This window comes from Molothrus aeneus, chromosome 7 (genome assembly GCF_037042795.1).
Source record: "Molothrus aeneus isolate 106 chromosome 7, BPBGC_Maene_1.0, whole genome shotgun sequence".
In the NCBI taxonomy this organism is placed as follows: Eukaryota; Metazoa; Chordata; class Aves; order Passeriformes; family Icteridae; genus Molothrus; species Molothrus aeneus.
Genome location: NC_089652.1, coordinates 8,067,315 through 8,087,176, shown reverse-complemented (window position 1 = coordinate 8,087,176; position 19,862 = coordinate 8,067,315). Strand labels below are relative to the sequence as shown.

General features: G+C 40.4%; 1 protein-coding gene across 1 annotated transcript in view; it reads right to left on the bottom strand.

Moving 5' to 3' along the window:
• Positions 1 to 5,235: 5,235 nt before the first annotated feature.
• COL3A1 (collagen type III alpha 1 chain) overlaps positions 5,236 to 19,862 on the bottom strand; it is a 49,027-nt gene continuing 34,400 nt past the window's right edge. The window contains exons 25-52 of the mRNA XM_066553125.1: positions 19,493 to 19,591; positions 19,275 to 19,328; positions 19,110 to 19,163; positions 18,540 to 18,593; positions 18,221 to 18,274; positions 17,973 to 18,017; positions 17,786 to 17,884; positions 17,592 to 17,699; positions 17,035 to 17,088; positions 16,044 to 16,097; positions 15,884 to 15,937; positions 15,223 to 15,276; positions 14,898 to 15,005; positions 14,681 to 14,734; positions 14,144 to 14,197; positions 13,366 to 13,527; positions 13,133 to 13,240; positions 12,195 to 12,302; positions 11,777 to 11,830; positions 11,495 to 11,602; positions 10,819 to 10,872; positions 10,616 to 10,723; positions 9,394 to 9,447; positions 9,069 to 9,176; positions 8,169 to 8,451; positions 7,497 to 7,684; positions 7,081 to 7,323; positions 5,236 to 6,414 (exon numbers count right to left, since the gene is read on the bottom strand). Of these exons, the coding sequence (XP_066409222.1) occupies positions 6,268 to 6,414; positions 7,081 to 7,323; positions 7,497 to 7,684; positions 8,169 to 8,451; positions 9,069 to 9,176; positions 9,394 to 9,447; positions 10,616 to 10,723; positions 10,819 to 10,872; positions 11,495 to 11,602; positions 11,777 to 11,830; positions 12,195 to 12,302; positions 13,133 to 13,240; positions 13,366 to 13,527; positions 14,144 to 14,197; positions 14,681 to 14,734; positions 14,898 to 15,005; positions 15,223 to 15,276; positions 15,884 to 15,937; positions 16,044 to 16,097; positions 17,035 to 17,088; positions 17,592 to 17,699; positions 17,786 to 17,884; positions 17,973 to 18,017; positions 18,221 to 18,274; positions 18,540 to 18,593; positions 19,110 to 19,163; positions 19,275 to 19,328; positions 19,493 to 19,591 (2,724 nt within the window). The 3' untranslated portion in view covers positions 5,236 to 6,267. The remainder of the gene's footprint in view (positions 6,415 to 7,080; positions 7,324 to 7,496; positions 7,685 to 8,168; positions 8,452 to 9,068; positions 9,177 to 9,393; positions 9,448 to 10,615; positions 10,724 to 10,818; positions 10,873 to 11,494; positions 11,603 to 11,776; positions 11,831 to 12,194; positions 12,303 to 13,132; positions 13,241 to 13,365; positions 13,528 to 14,143; positions 14,198 to 14,680; positions 14,735 to 14,897; positions 15,006 to 15,222; positions 15,277 to 15,883; positions 15,938 to 16,043; positions 16,098 to 17,034; positions 17,089 to 17,591; positions 17,700 to 17,785; positions 17,885 to 17,972; positions 18,018 to 18,220; positions 18,275 to 18,539; positions 18,594 to 19,109; positions 19,164 to 19,274; positions 19,329 to 19,492; positions 19,592 to 19,862) is intronic.

Below are 19,862 nucleotides of genomic sequence, written 5' to 3'. Positions count from 1 at the left end.
TTTTGCTTCCTCCCAATAAAGAGGTAGGTAAAAACATAGAAAGCATCTCTTCATCTCCCAAATCCTAAAACCTGCAAAATATCTTTCTCTTCTGGTACTTTAAATAGCGGTATCTACAGATTTTTCTTTTTAAGATCATAACAAGATACAGTTGAGGACATCTGATTACAATCTCAAGTTGTATTAAAATGTTAGATCATGATAAAAAATTTCATACACTCTGTAGCTTAAGATTTTTGCAACATTATGTATCTCATGAAATTTCCAGAAGAGAGGCACTTGGTTTAAATATGAAGTTTGCCAAACCCAACTTCTTTTCTGGTGCAAAGAACTGGATATCTCATTGAACCATCAGGCTTCTGGTCTGGGTTGAAATGAGTATGAAATGTGTATTATTAAGAAATATATTCTAATTTATTGACTACATTAATGCTGTCTTATTGCCATAAATAAAAACCAGTCCTCCAAAAGAACACCTTTTCCAGTCTGTATGAATAACATGCACCTGACAAGGAATAATGGACCTTACATTTTCCTAGTGAAGCTATCAGGACAGCCATAGCATGGCAAAGTGTTGGGAAGAACTTCCTCCTTTACTAATGCAAAATTCTTGTAGACAGCTCTTCGTCCAGGTTGCTGCCTGCAAATGGAGGCTTAATACTATTTAGCTGAAAGCACAACAAAAGAAGAGTTGCAAATTGCACCCAATGCTTATTTAAAAGTTGATTTTTTTTAGGAGGGAAAGGTATTTACAATTTTCCAGCTTTCAGAAGAAATTCCTAGCAGCTTCTCAAATTCAGAAGCCATCATGAGTCCACTCTAAGTGCTGCTTTATCCTTGCCTGGCTTTAGGTGCCAAATTATGGCTGGGAGAGGGGACCTGGGGGGGATTTACGGAAGCTGGCAGCCGTGGTGGCCATGGAGAAGCCTTACATGTCTCCCAGGGGAAGCTGAGGGTGTACACACTGAGTTACAGGTGTTTACAATTTGATTCCAATTAGGGCCTGATGAGGTAGCAAAGTTTTTCACTTAGACAAGGGCTGGCTGGATTCTTGTCATGTTCTAGAGTTTTTTACGCATGATTTTTGTAAAAAACCAACAAAATTGGATGTTGCAGTAGTCCCTGTGCCACAGACCATGGGATATCCACGTTCACTGGAAGAAAGGCTCTTATGTCCTACAAAACTGCTCCACCCTGAGATGACAACTTGCAGTTAACTGGAAAGGCAAATTCCAAGGTAATATTAAAGGCTAAATTAGTGATATTTTAAAGTCATTGATATGTCCTGAAAAAATCCTTGAGGAAGGGCGATTTCCTCTTGTTTCTTTTCTTCTCTCAGAGAGCCATGGGAATATGGTGCTGTGAAGTAAATGAGATCAGCTGGTGTAACAGAATGAGAAGCTGTAGATCCGAATTAGAGATTTCTTCTATCAGTCCTATTACTGTGTGGGCAACTTCTTTCCTTGATTTTTCCTGCCTCTCATTCAGGTTCATGCCTCTCTTTCAACTATGTGGAATATAATATTTTCTTCTTTTCTCCAGGGCACCTTGAAATTTAAATCCTTGAACACAGGTGTTGGTGTTTTCATCTAGAACAGTTTATACTGAGCAGTTCCAGAGGCTTAGGATGTAAAGGAAGGCAAACAGGGAATTCATGGCTTCAGCCCTCTCTGGGTGAGAGGCTTTGTTCAACCCACACTTTTGGATTTGTGCACCTCAGTTTTAGACTAACAGTGAAGAAAAGCTTTATTTTTATGGAGTTTTCCCTCTATGGAGGGAACTAAAAAGTCCAAAGATGGATTTAGAGCAAAAAAATATTATTCTTTTTCTCCTACTCTAGGGTGAGGGCCCCTGGGTTTCTTTTTTCCCCTTTAGCTGCCTGAGACTGAGCATAGTAGCTATTAGACTCATAATCTATGGATATTTTAATTAATTTTTTCAGGAACTTGATGCTATACTGGAGGTTTGATATTCACAAGGCAGTTGGTCTTGCAGAGAGAGGGTTCCAGGAAGACAGAGGATAAAGCAGTTGCAAAAGGAAAAGTTAAACTAAATGAAAATTTAGAAATGCTAATCAAGGAAAAAAAGATTCCCTGCAAGTATGCAAATATCACAGGAAAAACAAGGTAAAAATGATAATTAGACAGTGTTGGCATTATAGTTTAAAAATCATGATAAAGGGTAACAATCAGCAATTCAATGGCTGAAAATTATAGTAAAAGATATAATAAAATATATAAATATAATAAAAGATACAGTAAAAATATATAGTAAAGTATATAGTAAATATAAAGAAAATATAGTAAATATATAATAAAATACATATATAGTAAAAAATACATAGTAAAATATATAGTAAAATACATAAATATAATAAAATTATAGTTAGACAATGTTGGTATTATAGTTTAAAAATCATGATTTATAGTATTAAAAAAAGGTAAAAAATTACAATGTTGGTATTATAGTTTAAAAATCATTTTCATGGCTGAAAATTATAGTAAAATATATAGTAAAGTATATAAATAAAAATATATAGTAAAGTAAATAATAAATATAAAAATATATAGTAAATAAATAGTAAAACTATACAGTAAAAATGCATAATAAAATATATAGTAAATATATATAAATATAATAAAATGATACCTATTCAATGTTGGTATTATAGTTTAAAAATAATGACAAAAGGTAACAGCAATTCAATGGCTGAAATAGAAAATGCTAGAGAAACTGGGAATCCATAGATGTTGTCCAAATGGTGTGCTTATGCTAGAAAGAAATAATCTTGGATTATTTCTTTCACAGTTTGCTTGCTGGGAGCTCAAAGGTTCTGTTGAAGAGTGTGATTTCAGTCAGGTCCTGCAGAGTTCAGAATATCCACAAGGAGGCTGTTTGGGCAGAATGGCTATCTGAGTACCAGAACATTTAGACTGTTTTTAGCCTGCCTATTTTACCTGCTGTCATGCTATTCAGACATTCAGCCTGTGTTAAAATCAGAGGTAATGCTTCTTAATGTATGAAATAAATATGAAAGAAACATGAAGACTGTGCTGAATTACAGCTGAGAATCACCTGTGTTAAACCCTGCCCCAAAGGAGAACTTGTGTGCACAAAGGGAACACCTCAAACAACAGACCAGCTTTCTTGTGAAGCTGTTGTCAGTCCTGGGAGGAATTGGACAGCATCTTTAGGAACAGCAAAAAAAAATCTGCTTTTTCCACAAGCCAATGAAGAGGACACTGGGTGAGGAATGAGTCACAGGTGTTTATCATTTGTTAACAAGTAGGGTCTAATTAGATAACAAAGCCCTTCTGTTGGACAAGGGTTTGCTGGATTTCTGCTGTGTTTTGGAGTGTTTTAAAATAATCTTAATTAAAAAAGTTCAGAAAGGAGATGTTGAAATAGTCCTCATGCCATGGACTCCAACAGAAGAAAAGCTCTGCTATCCTGCAAATGGTGATGACCTGTAAGTAATTGGAAAGTTGAAGTTTCAAGACAATATTGAAACGTATATCAGTCATACTTTGCACTCCTGGTACGATTCAGGCAACTTTTTGTGGCAGGGTTTAGTTTAGGGAGGGTTTGGTAGGTTGATTTTTTGCTGGGGTTCTTTTGGGGGCTTTTTTTTCTAAGTGTTGTTTTTTTGGTTTTGCATTTTGTGCTTGTTATGGTTGAGTTTTTTCTTGTTTTCCCAAAATAGTAATGTGGTGATATAAAAGTACAGATATGTGACAGCCATGGTAGCCTAATTAGTGGCTCTGAAAAAAAATGAAGGTTTTTATATCAAGTAAATATTTTGTGGTTGTTGGTTGTTGTGTTGGTTGTTTCTTTTTTCTACAAATGTTCCAGAAAACCAACTTTCATTAGCAGACATCATTAATGGAAGACTTGATGAGTGTGTGTGCTTTAGAAAGCAGCCCCCAAAGCTTGAGTTTTAGTGTTGAGCCATTGTTCCCAGCCCCAGTAGCACTGGGTATTGCAAAGGCTATTTTCTTCTATTCTGTCCTGGCAGTTAAGAACAGGTGTTTCCAATGCATTTTTCCACAGCCAGCATTCTTACCAGCTGCTTTTATAAAACTCCAATCAAAGGCTTCCTACCATGTAATTGATGTCAGATTAATATTATTTAGTACAGGCAATTTGCATTTTCCATAAACAGTAGTTTATTTTCACCATCAAATGAGGAGGTTTCCTGCAAGAGCCAGTACTTTTTTGGAATTGTTGGCATTGCTGTTATATATTGCATTAAGTACAGTCACGTCTGTGGTGATGCTGCATTTGTGCTGTAAGGGCCTCCCCAGAGCCTCACTGTTTTCCTTCTGTGTGAGCAATGTCCAAATTTACAGTGCCAAAGCAGGGCAGTGTCTTGGCTCAGTCTCAAATCTGGTGGGATATCTTAAAAAAAACCAGCATTTCTTTGTTCATTTATTTTTTCCTCCTTGAGTGAATCAGAAAGTATTCTCTGAGGATGCATAATCCATATTGTCAAAGAGAATTTTTAAGAATTGGATTTTTTAATCCCTAGTTTTTGTTATCTGATCTTGTTGTAGAATATCTTTAATGGTCCTGGGCTGTGCAATAATGATGTAGGGACAGGCTCTGCCCTTGCTCCATGGGAAAGGCTGAGTGGCATTTTCAACATTTGACTGTGGGAGAGCGTTCCTGGCCTGGGCTCCATGGTGCTGTTTAGTTCCTTCTTCTGGCCTCAAGCTCAGGCACTGCCAAACTACTGTTGCTCATTAAATTTGCTAGGATCTGGGCATGACTGAGTTGTATAGCTCCATTGGCCATAAAAAGCTTTGTCAAACTGCTGGTGCTTCTGGCCTGCCCTGTGGGAGCCTTAAAACCTTTATCTAAGCTGCCCCCTGATAGGCTGGTAGCCTGTGACTGCCTGGTTATTCAGACTGAGGCAGGTTTCTTGGATTAGGGGAGGTTAAGATCTTCTATTTCCTCTAAAATGACCTGCCTTGGTGCATGGGCCCTGCTCTGGGTGATGCTGAGTCCCTGCTGACAGAGAAGCTGCCTGTGCTTGCAAATGTGAGTTACTGGATACAGAGGAGTAGAAAAAGCAAGAAAGAGAAAATGTCATAAACTGCATCCCTTAGGATTACCAAGTTTCCTTCAAACAGAAGAACTGATCTTTGAAAAATCATAGTGGTACCACAGCTGTGACCTGCCTTGTTCATTTGTTTGATCAAAGACACAAAAGGTAAAATTAAAAAAGAAAGTCAGTTTTATGAAACAACAAGAAATTTTATTAAGATATTTTATTATGTGTCTCTGTAAGGAATAGACCAACAACCATATAAAAGCTTACAAAGATGGTTAACCTTCAACACTATAAATGTGTTAACGTGACAGAAGAAATTCACAATTTTGCATCTTTTTTGACTTTTACAGAGTGAAGGGAGAAAATTCTCAACTATGACATGTCAATGACGATCTTTGACAGGAGACATTTACAATTGCTTTAAATCCTTTAATTTTTTGCTTTTTTGAGCAAGTCAATAACCCTGACTTGCAGAGTTAGGAGTGAAAAATACATTAGCACCATCATATTAGTCTTTTACACTTCCCTAATTTTAGTGGTCTTGACCAGCAATGACAGGAAAGTAGAGAAGCACCTTTGACAACAGAATACAATCCAACAATAAAATTATGGTGACTACTGACATTAAGGAATTAAACTCTTAAGATAAACTGTACCTTTCACAGCTAATCAGTACAGAAATAACAATTTTGTACCAAATGAATCCCTAGAATTGACCACTGGGTCCAATGCATTTTGATTGAATTGATTGATTTTTGGTTTGACTCATCAGACACATCCCAGTTTCTGTCCATGTTGAGGTAGTTGAAACAGGGAGGTCGTTCTAGCTTTATGGACTGCATCTTGAGAAAAGGGTAAACTTTGGTACTGGGAGCAATCAGTGCTTTGTAAATTGGCTAACATTCAACTAATAGAACACAGTGTTGTTTTATTAAGTGTTGAAGTTTCATTATAGCACCACGGAGACATGTTTTGAAGATGGAATTCAGTAAAAAAAATAGAGCAAAAAAAGCATTTTTACTGTATTTTGTGTAATAGCAAAAAAAAAAACAAACCAACCCTTGATATCAAATTGATTTTTCCCCCAGAAATTTTGTTAATAAATAACTGGGATACAGATGGGCACCTGTACTAGCTGACAAGGCTGAAACAAAGGAGCACAGTTGGAGTGTGAATCTGTTTGCTGGGGTTTCAGAAAAAGCAGGATCTTTGATTTATAAGAAGCAGACCGGGCCAATGTCCACGCCAAATTCCTGATCAGGACCACCAATATCTAATGGTGCAATATCAACCACCGGCAACCTCACAGTCTTGCGCGTCCTGTATTCGAAAACTGTTTTACCCCACTCACCAGTGTGCTTCTGTGAAGTTGAAGAGAAAAGAAAAAATTGTTAGAGACACAAGTGCTGGCCTACATGGCAGTCATCCCACAGCTTATCGGATTTCCAATTTCCTATTTCTGCAATAACAAACCCTCTCACCCTGTTGAAGGCTGGTTGCCATGTCTGTGGAAATGACCCCAGGAGGGAGAACTCATGGACAGTGTTAGAGTCGTCCATTTGTTACTGAAAAGGCTGCAGGTGCTGTCAGACCAGCATGCCCAGGGATGTTCCTGCTCCCCTCCAGGACAATCTGCTGCAGGGAAGCAATGCTGGATCTGCAAAATGACTGTGTTTGCCCCTTCCCATAACCACAGCCCATGGCTTCAACCATATAGCCATGGTTTGGTATGACTAGTTTTAGAGTTGACAGGGGATGGATGAAAACTGGGTGGCTGTGACTTCTCTGACATTGACTCTAAAGCAAGGAGATAGCTGTAGAGCACAGATTTAAGTGGAAGCGCACCTCACTTCCTACAGTTGCTACAGGAATTGCACTTCTGGTGCACAGAATCTAGGTTCCCCCTACTAGCTGTAGCTGTGTCCTTTCCTTACCCAGGCCATGCAAAGCTCTCTTCCTTTATCATGGGTCTAGTCATCTAGAGGGAATTATTTGTTAACTACAGCACTAAATTCCTGTTTACTTACAGTGCAGCCATCTTCCAGAACCGCATATGTGAATTTGCTGTTTCCTTCAGCCTTGATCTCACTTTCTGTAGAGCTCATGAGTTTCAGAGCTTTTTTAACATTCCCACTGTCGTGGTCCATGTAGGCAATGCTGTTCTTGCAGTGGTAGGTGATATTCTGGGAGGCACGGCTGGAGAGGATGCGCAGGAAGGCCAGCTGAACTTCAGAGACATCCTCTGGGAGCTCAGGATCTCCATAGCTGAACTGCAGAGTACCAACATAGGCACAGTGTTTGTTCAGTCATGTCTAGGCTTAGTCCACATCGGGATTTTTTCACATACTAACTGTCTCATTCAGTTTAATCAGAATTATTTTTTAGTGTGTTGTGTATGTTTTACTATGTACAATCTGGGCTGTTAACTGTGCTCATTTCTCACCTGGAAGCCTCCATTCATAGACTCTCCAAACCAAACGTGTTTCTTTCCACTGTTTCCACTGGTCCACCAGTTTTTCCTTGGCACAGTCCTGGGGTTAGCATTGAGGCAGGTCTCACCAGTTTCCATGTTGCAGTAGACTTTAATAGCATCCATCTTGCAGCCTTGGTTAGGATCAACCCAGTACTCTCCTAGAGGTAAGGGAAAATGTTAAGGGGTTTAATATATATGGAGAAGAACCTGACTGCATGATGGCCTTATTTCTATGAGAGATTTCTGAGCCAAATCAGGAAATGTACTAATTTTGACAGAAGAGATGCCACAGAACATAAGATGATATAAAAAGATACTCAGTTCATGTGAATTCTGTAAAGGGAATGTAATTTGGAATAAATTTAGAACTTGTAATATTTTTCTTTTTCTCCTAAAATGATTTAAACATATGTTCACTTCTAAGGACACAATTAGTGGAGTTGAAGTCAAATATATATTCAGTGTAAATGCATAGTTAATTATGTTTCAAATTGGTTTTACATTTATCATCTTTTTCATCACATTTGATTGAAAAAAAGTCAAATTTTTATGGAAGATATCCACATTTAAATTCTCAAGTTAGAAAAACCAAAACAGTGCCCAAGACCTGCTACCATTGGTGAAACTAAAACCTAAACATACCACTCTTGAGCTCGGGATGGCAGAACTTCAGGTCTCGGCAGTTACGAGCTGGATTCTTCCGTGACCCGTCAGGACTAATGATGTTTTCAATCTGGTTGTTAATGGATTTCATTGAAGAGACGATGTCACCCAGATTGATATCGTTCTCCTTGGGCTCATCTCGGTATTCATACCCATAGGAAACTGGACCTTTCTCACCAGCACCCAGGGCAGCTGCACCACCACCACAACATGGGCCAGGAGGTCCAGCAGGACCAGGAAGACCAGGCTGCCCTGGTGGACCCTAAAACATTAGTGAACAGGTTAAAACTAAAAGTCAGTGTGGGCCCTAGTCTTAAAAAAAATGAAAATTCTTACACAAATATGTAGTTTACTTATTCATTAATTAAACAGATGTATAAACATCTGTTTAATAGATTTTCCAGGCCTTTATTTTCTTAAAATTGTATTTTTTTCCCTTCATTTTGTCAAGTTTGACCATCTTTATGTGTGGGCTTTGAGAAGGAACCCTTTCCACTAAAATCCAGAGAATGACCATTTCTTGGCTTTAGCAGGTGACTGTGATAGTGACACCTTTGCAGCTCTGGCCTCTCTAGAGCAGTCTAGGAACCTCATTCCATGGCTTTTCAGACCCAAAGGGAAACTGAGAGGAGGAGATTCCATTGTTTGCAGAAAAGTCAATGATCAGCTGAGACCAACACAGCACCCAGTGCATCAATAGTTACACCAAACTGCAAACGAGCTGCATGGCTTTGGATTTAGCCTTGGCAGCTAGATAACCTGCCACAAATTTTGTCCATGAAATCGAGCGTTCCTGAGGGAGCTATTTAGAGTTGAGCATCCTCTGTTTCATGAATATTCCCAAAGATTTGCTGGTGTGAGTTTGCACCATTTACTTACGGCAGGGCCGCTTTCACCTCTGGTACCACGAGGGCCGGGAGGACCAATTGGACCTGGGTAGCCACTGGTACCATCTTTTCCAGGTGGCCCAGCTGGGCCTGGGGGACCCTAGAACAATGAAGAACACAGAATAGTTTATCAGATAATTCAGAAATACACTGTGAGGTATTTCAAATATTTCTGTATGATTTCTCAGGCGTTTTTTCTTTCTTCAGCTGCTGTCTGTTAAGATGGCCAATTAAAATTTGTGTCTATATCTATGTCTATATTAACTGAACAGTCTGAATTTTCCTTGCAGTTAGGCTGAGTAAGCAGCTTTTCTTACCCTTGCACCTGAAGCTCCTGGACCTCCAATTGCACCTTGTGGACCCAGGGGACCCTAAAAAAAAAAAAAGGAAAAGTCAGTCATACACCTCCTAGTAATATCTTGCAACTACCAGCACATGCCTTCAATAAAGACATTGAAAATGTCTTCAAGATTATACAAAACATATCCTTATAAAAAGGCTATGCCAGACATGAGAGAATGGTGGCCATTCTTTAATCAGAAAAAAATATTGAATGTTCTCTTACATGTTTTCATATAGAGATGTGCTATCCAAAATGCAAGAAAGCCAACTGACACCAATGAGCTTTGGATGAACCCTAATATTCATAAAAATACGTAGCTATAGCCAAAGTGCTGCAGTTTTAATATTACCAGTAATGTTATTTAAATAATTTGACAAACATTCATGATTTCAAATACTTTTACAGATTTGTTTCTTGTGTGCACTGCAAAGAACTAAACCATTTGTTTAAAAGTAACCTTTCCTCAAACGAGAATTTATCTTTTTCTTTTCCCTCATGTGATATGTTAGACCCCAGGTTCTATTGTCTTGTTGAATAGATTGGTACTGGTGCCATCTTTGGTATGTTAATTGTGTGAGCTTTGGTTTCTTGAATCTCACTTGTATCATGAGGGGATTTGTAGATTTTTTTAGAATAAATCCCTTCTTAAACCTTTACTGGTCATAAATATCTATGGCATGCCTGTCTATTCTTGACCTTCAGTTCTCTTAGCTATGTTCAAATGGTAATTCATGTTTTAGGGTAAGAAAGGGATAGAAAGAGTATGAAATTCAGTAGTTTACAATTTCTTGCCCATTTTGCCCCAGTATAAAAGATACATGGCAGAGGAGAGGTATTTGGACTCTGAGTAGCTTTAGTTGTCTTTCTAGGATAGATTTCTAACAGACATAGGCATTTCAACCCCTACCTCTTTCTTTCCTAATTAAATCAGAAATAGCCTGATTTTATTATATATAAATATATAAGAATTTTTTACTGAAAGGGTTGTAGTAAACCCATCTTTACTTCCTACCAGCTTCTTCCAGTTCTTTAATTATGCTTATGTCAGGTTGATTCAGGGAATCTGGATTTTGAAACATCTGACAATCAAATTTACATAGATTCCCATCAAATTAGCTAAGGTTGATTAGGTACCTGGGGCCTAAACACAGAAGCTAAGATCAGCTGTAATTCCCAATCCAATGCAAAATACTCACAGGAGGACCAGGGAGACCAGGGGTACCAGGAAACCCTCTGTGACCCTTTATGCCATTGCTCCCTCGTTCACCAGGTTCACCTTTATCACCACGAGGACCTTGAGGACCCTGTAAGGGTAGAAGGAAGAAGGAGATAAGAGCATTGCCCATATGACAGGAAATAGTGAATGGTTGACATCGCAAATACTTTAAATATGACTTACAGCAGGACCACGAGCACCAGCAGGACCAGTAGAGCCAGGAGGGCCAGGTGGACCCTGTGACATGGTAAGAATGAGAAGGTGTGGATCACTTGGAACTGCCTAGCCCACCTCTTTATTTCCAGATAAGCTGTATGTTCACAGCCAGCAGGCGTTGGGATACAAGGGGAAGCTCCACACACACTAGAATCAGCAAGAATCCTGGCCAGGCCATTTTTGTACCAATGTCAGCCTTTCTCAGCTGCCTGCAAGCACTGATCTGTACACAGGCACTACAGCCTTTCTTCCCTCTCTCAGTGAGGTGCTCAGTGTGCTGGTGTCAGCACTCCTGAGAAATAACTTGAAGGCTTCCAAAGTTACTCCCTTAGTTTAAATAAATAACACATTGCTTGTGCTGCATCAGCACCAGATGGGATGGAAATTAGGACAGGGCCTGGTGGGATGATGTGCTTTTTGGCATCCTATGGAGTACATTAATTTTGGGCTTAATTTCTTCAAGTTGTCAGAACATAAACTCTGAGATGTCTTTCCTCTGGATATTCTTGTAGAACCAGTCCTTGATATCAAGAAACTCTGACAATAACAAACTCTTTAAAACTTCCTCTCTATTCCTGCATGAAATGGACTTTGCCTAGGAAGGATATGTAAGTAAGCAGTAACCCATTTACTTTGGTCTTACCTGAAATCCTCTTTCACCAGATTTTCCAGGTGCACCAGCATTACCTGCAGGTCCAGGATGGCCAGGGGGTCCTGGAGGGCCAGGAGAGCCATTGTCACCACGGTCACCCTGCAGATAGTAAGGAGTAATAAACATCATGTTTTATAGAACTCAGTATGAGGAGTATATTGAGTGGAGCACAAGAGGTTCAAAGAACAAATTACATAGCATATAGATTGCATATTTGCCATGTAGTTCATGTCCTGTTTGTTGGGCAGTCTAAGGATATTGGTGATTTCTTACTTTGCCTCCTGGGGATCCGTCACGTCCAGGCAAGCCATCGGAGCCAGGGTTACCCTGCAAAACAGAGTGGCACAGTTTGTTCACGAACTGCATTACCAGTAGACAGCTTGTTTCCCACTAAGCTTGAACAATGCTCATCAAAGAAAGAGTTTTCAAGAGGGAAGAGTTGGAGTGGTTTCAAGAGGGAGGTGGAGTGGCTCCTAAAAGACCTGTAAGACCTGCATTATTTTGTAGGCAGAGCAGTTCCAAGAGCGACAGATGATGTTTGCAGGCAGAGAATGGGATAGCAGGGACAGGAGGCCACACCTTACAGGAGGGCAGAATCACAGGCCCCTGCCTTGTGAACCTTAAAGCATATTTGCCCCCAGAAGCTCCCATTTGTAATTCACAAGGTAGCAGGGAAATCCTATCCACTCACATCTCTGCCAGGCTCTCCAGGTAAGCCTCTTTGTCCAATAGGACCTTGGGGACCCGGAGCACCACGTTCTCCTGGGATACCATTGGTGCCTGGTTTACCATCTTCACCCTGAACAAAAAGAGAAAGGATTCCATTGCAGATAATGTTCTTAGGAGATACCAGTACATTTTGCATCTTATTAACTGTGCAGGGATTTCAAAGGAGACCTAATGAAGTGATGGGCCAACGTGGCTTTCCTGGTTGTGAATACACAAAACAAGAGATAAAAACTTGGCCAAACTGGTTTCTTTTCATTGCTGGTAATATTGATGCAAGGCCATTGAATGTTCCTCATTAACTGACAACTAAGAAATAATAAACAGATATATCTCTTATGTGCCTGAAAACAGTGGCCAAAGCTGTTAACCAAAAAATGCTGGTCTATCACTATATTAGTGATAAAATACAAACCAAGCCTCACTTCATCTTTTCTGAAGGGATGTGAGGGTACTTTTCTGTTTGGGTCATAATATTTAAGCAAGAAACATATTGAGAACTAAGCAAGGGTAAACAACAAGTGGTAGGTGATACTATGACTTGGATCTTGTACCCAGAAGAGGTTACAGCTTCCTCCTCCTCATGACCCTCCCAAAGTGTGTGAAGTGGGTAATATACTCCTAGATATATAATATATATAATATAATCTGAAATACAACCTCACATCCTACAGCAGCTGGATACCAGCCATTTAAAAGCCTGATCTTATGCATGTTATGTAAACACAAATAACTGTAAATTCTCTCATCTCTGGACTAGAAAGCATTAAACCCCCCAATACATTCATTACTTTTTGTGTCTCTAAGCTGTTTTTATCACTTTTTGCCTCTCTAGGCTAATTTTAGCAGCAGGGTTGGGGTTCTGTTAGGGTTGAGGCTGTGGCTGCAGTGAAGGGCTCTCACCTTGGCCCCTGCCATCCCGGGTGGGCCGCTGGGGCCACGCAGGCCTGGCAGACCCGTGTTCCCCCGGCCGCCAACGATGCCTTGAGGACCTGGCTCACCTGGAGCCCCCTGTTTGAGAAAAGGTCACTGCAGTCAGTGGGAGCACCTTCAACATTCCAGAGGTGGCTGCTTGTTCTGGACAGACATAATCCCTGTCTCCTGCTGGAACAGTCCCTGGCTGAAGGGACACTTACCCTTTCTCCTCGGGCTCCTGGGGGCCCTTTTTCTCCTGGTGCGCCGGGCTCACCTCTGATTCCAGCAGGTCCTGGACCTCCAGGAGCACCAGAACTGCCAGGGGGTCCAGGAGGCCCATCCTTGCCTGCAGGGCCTGCGTTACCAGGGGGACCTGGACTACCCTGGAAAGAGTTTTAAGAAGGAAAGTGTGAGCTGCACACATGCACTGGCATTGGTCTCATGAAAGCCAGCCAGACCTGAGTCATTGCCTGAAGGCAGATTTGGGGTCCAGCCCTGTGCACCCAAGTCTGATCTTGTGTTGTAAGAGAATCCTTTCATGTATCCCTTTCACAGCTGGCATTTTTTATCCCTGCTGTCTGGACATACACCTGCACATTTTGGATGCCCAGTGCCTGTAATGCATCCAACACAGGGTACACATTCCTTACTCATGGCTCTACCACAGAAACTGGAAATAGGCCGCAGGCCCTTCTGCTTTCTTGAATCACTCCTGCCATATGCCTTTAATATGGTGTCTTGGACATGTTCAGAATGAAGTGGCTTTCATTATAGTCTTAGCTGAGCCAATGAATGGAAAGAATTGCATTGACTCTAATGGTACCTTAATTAAAATCCTACTTTCTATTCCATACTGTAAGGATGATAAACTCTTTTTTGCAGATTTTTTTTCCTGAAGTACAACCATCATGTTCAGAATGTTTTTGCATTATATATTAATACACGTCTAAATGTATCCACAAAGTAAGACTAAAAGAAAAGGGGGATAAACCAACTTACATTGTTACCAGGGGGACCAGGTAGACCACGAGCACCAGGGAAACCAGCAGCACCCTAGAAGAGATCAATATTTTTTATTTTCTGAAAACTGGGAAACGGGAATAAATTGATTTTTACATACATCTGTGTTTAAATTATAGTCATGTTTTGTTTGAAATCTAAATTATATGTCCTGATAGGGAACAGAAAGTCAAATTATTATTTTTCTTTTGTAAGAGGAGGTCATATATCCTCCTCAAACTTGAGTTAGTGGGATTTGAGATAGTTGGCAAAGATGGCAAGTAAATTTAATAACTGTTGAGATAAGCCATTGTAGAGCTTTGGGTCATTGTGTCAAAAGCTATTTTGGCACCTTATATTAAAATCAAGGTAATCCAGATCACTAAAGACTTCTTCTTTAATTACTCCTTCTAGAACACTTTAAATATTTTTCAACTGTTAATACTATAGTCATTGAAGTTCTTATTTTTCATTTAGGTCACATTTATTGAAATAAATAGAGGCATTTAGCAGTGACTAAGTTGGAGAGATACTCACAGGCCCGCCAGGAGATCCACGGTCTCCTTTTATTCCTTGGGGACCAGGTGGACCCTACATGGAAGGAAGTAGATAAAGCAAAGGATTTGATAAAGATTAAAATTATAGGAAGTGTCAATAAGTTTCAGGCAGTTCATCTCCTTGCACTTGGGCCCACTGAGGCTGAGGGAGGGCTGAAGAAACCTCTCCATAGCAAAAAGGAACAGCAAACACTTACTGGGGCACCAGGGCCGCCCTGTGGACCAGCTGCTCCAGGGGGTCCGGCCTCTCCTCTCAGACCAGGGGGGCCTCTTTCTCCTTTGCCACCAGGTTCCCCATTTTGGCCCTGTAGAAAAATTATAGTGTTATATTACCACTCAAAAAAGCAGATGATATTGTGACAAGAAATGCTATCGAGGTACTTGTCTGAAGGGAACTTAAATATTAAATGAAGTGTGAATGCAGTCAAACTCTACTGCCCTACCAGTGCAGGAGAGGAAGGACAAAGCCATGTTGCCCTATGTGTGCCTGAGTAGTGCAGGAAGAGCAGTGCAGACACTTACTGGGGCTCCAGGGAAGCCAGCGGGCCCAGGAAGACCTTGTTCTCCTCGTTCACCCTGTAGAAAACCACATGTCAGCAATGGAAGATGTTAGAAAGATAAACTTCACTTTAAAAGTTAGAGAATACTGCTGTTAAGGCTGCTGAAGTTTCTTTGTCTTACCAGCCTGTGGAGAAAAACCCCACACATCTGATCCAAAACAACTTTTCCTCCAAAGAACTAAACACAGCTGTTCAGGAATTAACTGATAATTCTCTAAAATGGGGTAAACTTAACTCAGCTACACCTGTATGAACCCTGACCACAATCCATGGTGTTCAACTGAGATCCCGGAGTGTAAATATAAAAAATATAAATACAAAAAAAGGAGTCTTTTCGAAAGTTTACTTAACTTTAAATCAAGATGGACATGACTGTTGCTCAACTCCTGCCTTGCCCTGTCATCACAGCCCTCTGAACCCTTTGCAATGTTAAAAGCCCTGATTTTCTGAAGCCTTTAGTACCTATAAATCCCAAGAGTCAACAGGAGCTGAATGCGCTTGGTTTATTTACAGCCCAAGGCACATGTATTACTGATAGGTTTGGTGCAGCACTGATACCTACAGCAGGCAAGAGGAGCTATGGTGAGGTTATACAGGAAGAAAAGAAAGGTTCTGTCACTTACAGGACCTCCACGGGAACCCATTGGGCCAGGGGCACCTGCTGGGCCAGTCTCTCCCTGCAGGGAACAAACAAGGATGGTCACGGGGTGTTTGTCTGCTTCCCCTGAGACAGCCACCCCTGGGACTCCTTACAGTCCAAACCCCTTTGTGAGGATGCTTTACCTTATCTCCAGGTGGGCCAGCAGGACCAGGAGGGCCAATGGGACCTACATTGCCCTGAAAAATTGGAAAATGAGAAAATTATGTATCTTGTATCAAAATATGACAATGTTAACTCTTATGCTTTGATCAATAGTGTTTGTGTTTCAGTGTAAACAGGTTGCCAATGATAAATGAAGCAAATTACAGTGCCAAAGTGCATTTGCACACCATGTTTTGGAGTGATGCACTGAAATCACACCATTTTTCAGTGTGAGAGATCTCCAACTGAGTGGTTCCCTTTTTTTTTTCCCCAACCATCCAAACCTCATCCAAAACCACCTGAAATGAATAGGTGTCTTTCACTGGTATGCAATAAAAGTGACCTGTTGCTCCAATTTTCAGTTAGATAGTTGATCCACATTTCTTCAGCATCTCCTGACTAGCTCCCTGACTTATTTCTTTCTTGAAAATTTAATCTGTACCTTATGGTGTGAAATAAATTTTTTATATTTCCTCCAACTCAACCAAGCTGCATTTGTATATTTATCATCCCTCATTACTTTCATGTATATACTGCCTGCAGGTAGTGATTTGATAGATGTATGTATTTCAAGTGCCTATTTTATGTGTATTTGCTATATAGATGTATAAATACATCATATTTAGTAACCTGTAGGAATATTCTGCATGAGAATATTTACTACCAATGTCTTTTTGTGATTCATTATAACATCAGTCAGGTAGATTTTCTCTTTCATATGATTTCTTTCCTTCTAAAACATTGTCCCAATATTTCTCCAAAAAATTCCATTACATTGACCCAAGGAGTGGTAATCACAAAAACCTGTATTAGGCCTAATTTAGTTTACAAACCCAGTTTTGCACTGCTGGAATGAAACACAATGAGATTACAACTGTTGCTGTTGTAGGTCATTCAGTGTGAGGTTACTCCTGTTCTAAGAGCTGGCTGCATACAGCTGATGGATATACTGTTGGATGTTTAAATACTCACTCTCTCTCCTCTTGCACCAGGAAGGCCGTCAGCACCTTTACCACCAGGTTCTCCCTGGGAAGTTTAAGACATAAAAACCATGAGCAAAAAGGAAGCATGAGGAGATGAGCCTAAATGGGGGGAAGGATCTCATACTGAGGGGTCTCTCAATAGCCAGGTTTCCTTAATGAAATTGGGGATGATATTTTGCCCAGTATTCAGCGTCAGATACTACATCCTTTGATGAGGAAAAGAACCCAAATTGATTCAAAAGGAAGTCCAGGCCAAATTGTCTTCCCATGGTATGAACTATGCTCATCATTAATTAGATTCATTAGAACTGTTTTGCTGTACCCATCCCCCAAAAGACCCATTGCACCAAAGTATCTAGCATGTATTAAACTGAGGGAAAACCCCATATTTTTCAATACCTAGGACCCACATCCCATTGCTAAATCAACAGTGCTGCTACACAATCTGCACCTCTGAAATCAGGCCAAAGAGAAGACGTGGACAAACCCAGTGCCTTGTGGGACACTAACATTAAATCAGCATAAAATCAAAAGTGTGTGTGTTACCCTCTCCCCTTTTGGTCCAGGGCTTCCAGAAGCTCCTCTTTCTCCTGGCATTCCTTGTAAGCCAGGCAGTCCTGTGCCTCCAGGGGGACCAGGTGGGCCAGGAGGACCCTAAGGAGTAACAAAAAATAATTAGAAAAAAAAAATTAACCCAAATGGTAGCAGAATAGCAGAAAAGGAAGACATTCTGTGGGTACCTTGGCACCTTCTGTGCCAGCAGGACCTGGTCCACCTCTTGTTCCAGGAGGTCCTGGAGGACCCTGTGCACCACGTTCTCCTGGGATACCATTTTCACCCTGTGATAAGAAATGTGTTATTCTTTGTTTTCAGGCTCATATTTTGTTAATTAATTTATGCCATTACAAAATTTTCTTTATTATTTACCTTAGGGCCTGGGAATCCAGGTCCTCCAATATCACCTTTTGGCCCCTGGTTATGAGAAAATAAATGTAAGTTAGTTAGAACTTAGTACATCTGCATTGTGATTGGGATCCTGTTTCTCTCCCCTATGATTCCCCAAATCAGACTTTGCTGCTTTGAGGAGAGCTAAGAGCTGTCTCAATTTGGAAAAATAATTGAAGAAGAACTTTTCATTAGTTTTTGTTAAAAAAAAAAGGCAATTCACTACTTACTGGTTCTCCAGGCTTTCCATTCTCTCCAGCTGGTCCTGGTCCACCAGGCAATCCCTATATGAAAGAACAGGATTATCCGTGTTACACAGATAAGTTATGCATTTTACATCTTCAGATTTTTGCTTTTGACTCAAAGAAGTGTGGCCAACTCATTCCTTGTAACATTTGTCAAGTGGTTAATCTGTTGTATTCTATTATATTCAAAATATGGTGATATCTGGCACTCCAATATAAATGTTCAGATACCTTTTTTTTTTTAAATTTTGTGTGTTTGTGTTAGTCTATTAAAAAGAATCAGAAAACAATAAACACACAGCACCTGGAGGCCAGGTGGGCCTGCTGGTCCTGGTTCTCCTCTCTCTCCAGAAGCACCCTAGAATCAAACAAATGAGGAAGAAAATCCATGAACTTGCCTGAGAACACTTCAATATATAAACAACTCCTCACCACCTCTAATCTACACCTCCTTATTGTGACCTGATGATGACATTGCACAAGCTCAAAAACCAGTGTATGTTGGTGTTGTGGTAGTTGCTCTTTTCACTCCAACTCTTAGATGTGATTCAGCAGACACATTTTAACTTGATAGAAGTCTGAAATGCCATAAACATTAAAGGGAGCAACAATACATTTCTGCTTGAAAAGACCAAGAGCTCTAAATTGACTTTTCATTTCAATCTACACCGAGTATACCTGACTCATCTTTCTCCCACCAAAGTTTGTAATATTTGTTCATTAAAACAATGGCAAAGAAGAGCTCTTTTATTTGTCTTCATAAAAGTAGATTGCTTTGTATCATTAAGAATTTTTTCCTTCTGCTAAATTCCCAGTGTCTATCTGTAGCTGCCAGACCCCTGATCATTGCCTCAGATGGGACCACCACACTTACAGTAGGTCCTGGAGGACCTGGAAGGCCAACATCACCATTCTTCCCAGCAAGACCCTATTCAAAGACAAAATTAGGCTATGGTTAGAGAGTGATACCACTTTTGTAAGACTCATCAAGTTATTATTAATACTGTGTCATTATAAACAAAATATTAGCAAAACTTACAGGTGGTCCAGGTGGTCCACCAGGGCCTCTTTCTCCGTTCTTGCCTGGTGCACCCTTACAAAAAAGAAAGACTACATTTGAAATACTTGTTTATGGTCAGTGGACAATTGTCTAAAGCTGCAGTATGAGATAGCCCCACTACGGAGTAATTTAGTTTAACATTTGACTCACCAAACAAGGTGAGTCAAATTTCACAGAAGAGGAGAAATCCCACTCACCTCATTGCCCTTAGGACCAGGGAAACCCATCACACCAGGCTGGCCACGGGGGCCTGGAGGGCCAGGTGGGCCAGAGCGTCCAGATTCACCCTGATTGCCCTGGGATAAGCACAAAGAAAGGAAGATGTGGCATCTGTGAGGTGAAATAAAGCAATTCCCAGGACTCATTCAACATTGAGTGAGGGGGAGACACTGTTCAAAACTCATTATGTGCTCTGTTCTGCAACTGTGGCCCCTCTGCTCTGCATTTTACATGGTACCAAATGACAGAGTTTGCAGGCTGCTCTTACAATGATGCAGCATAAAAACGGCTCTGGTAGTTAAAGCAAACAGAGAGGAGGGAATAAATCTGGCTGTGATAACAACCTGT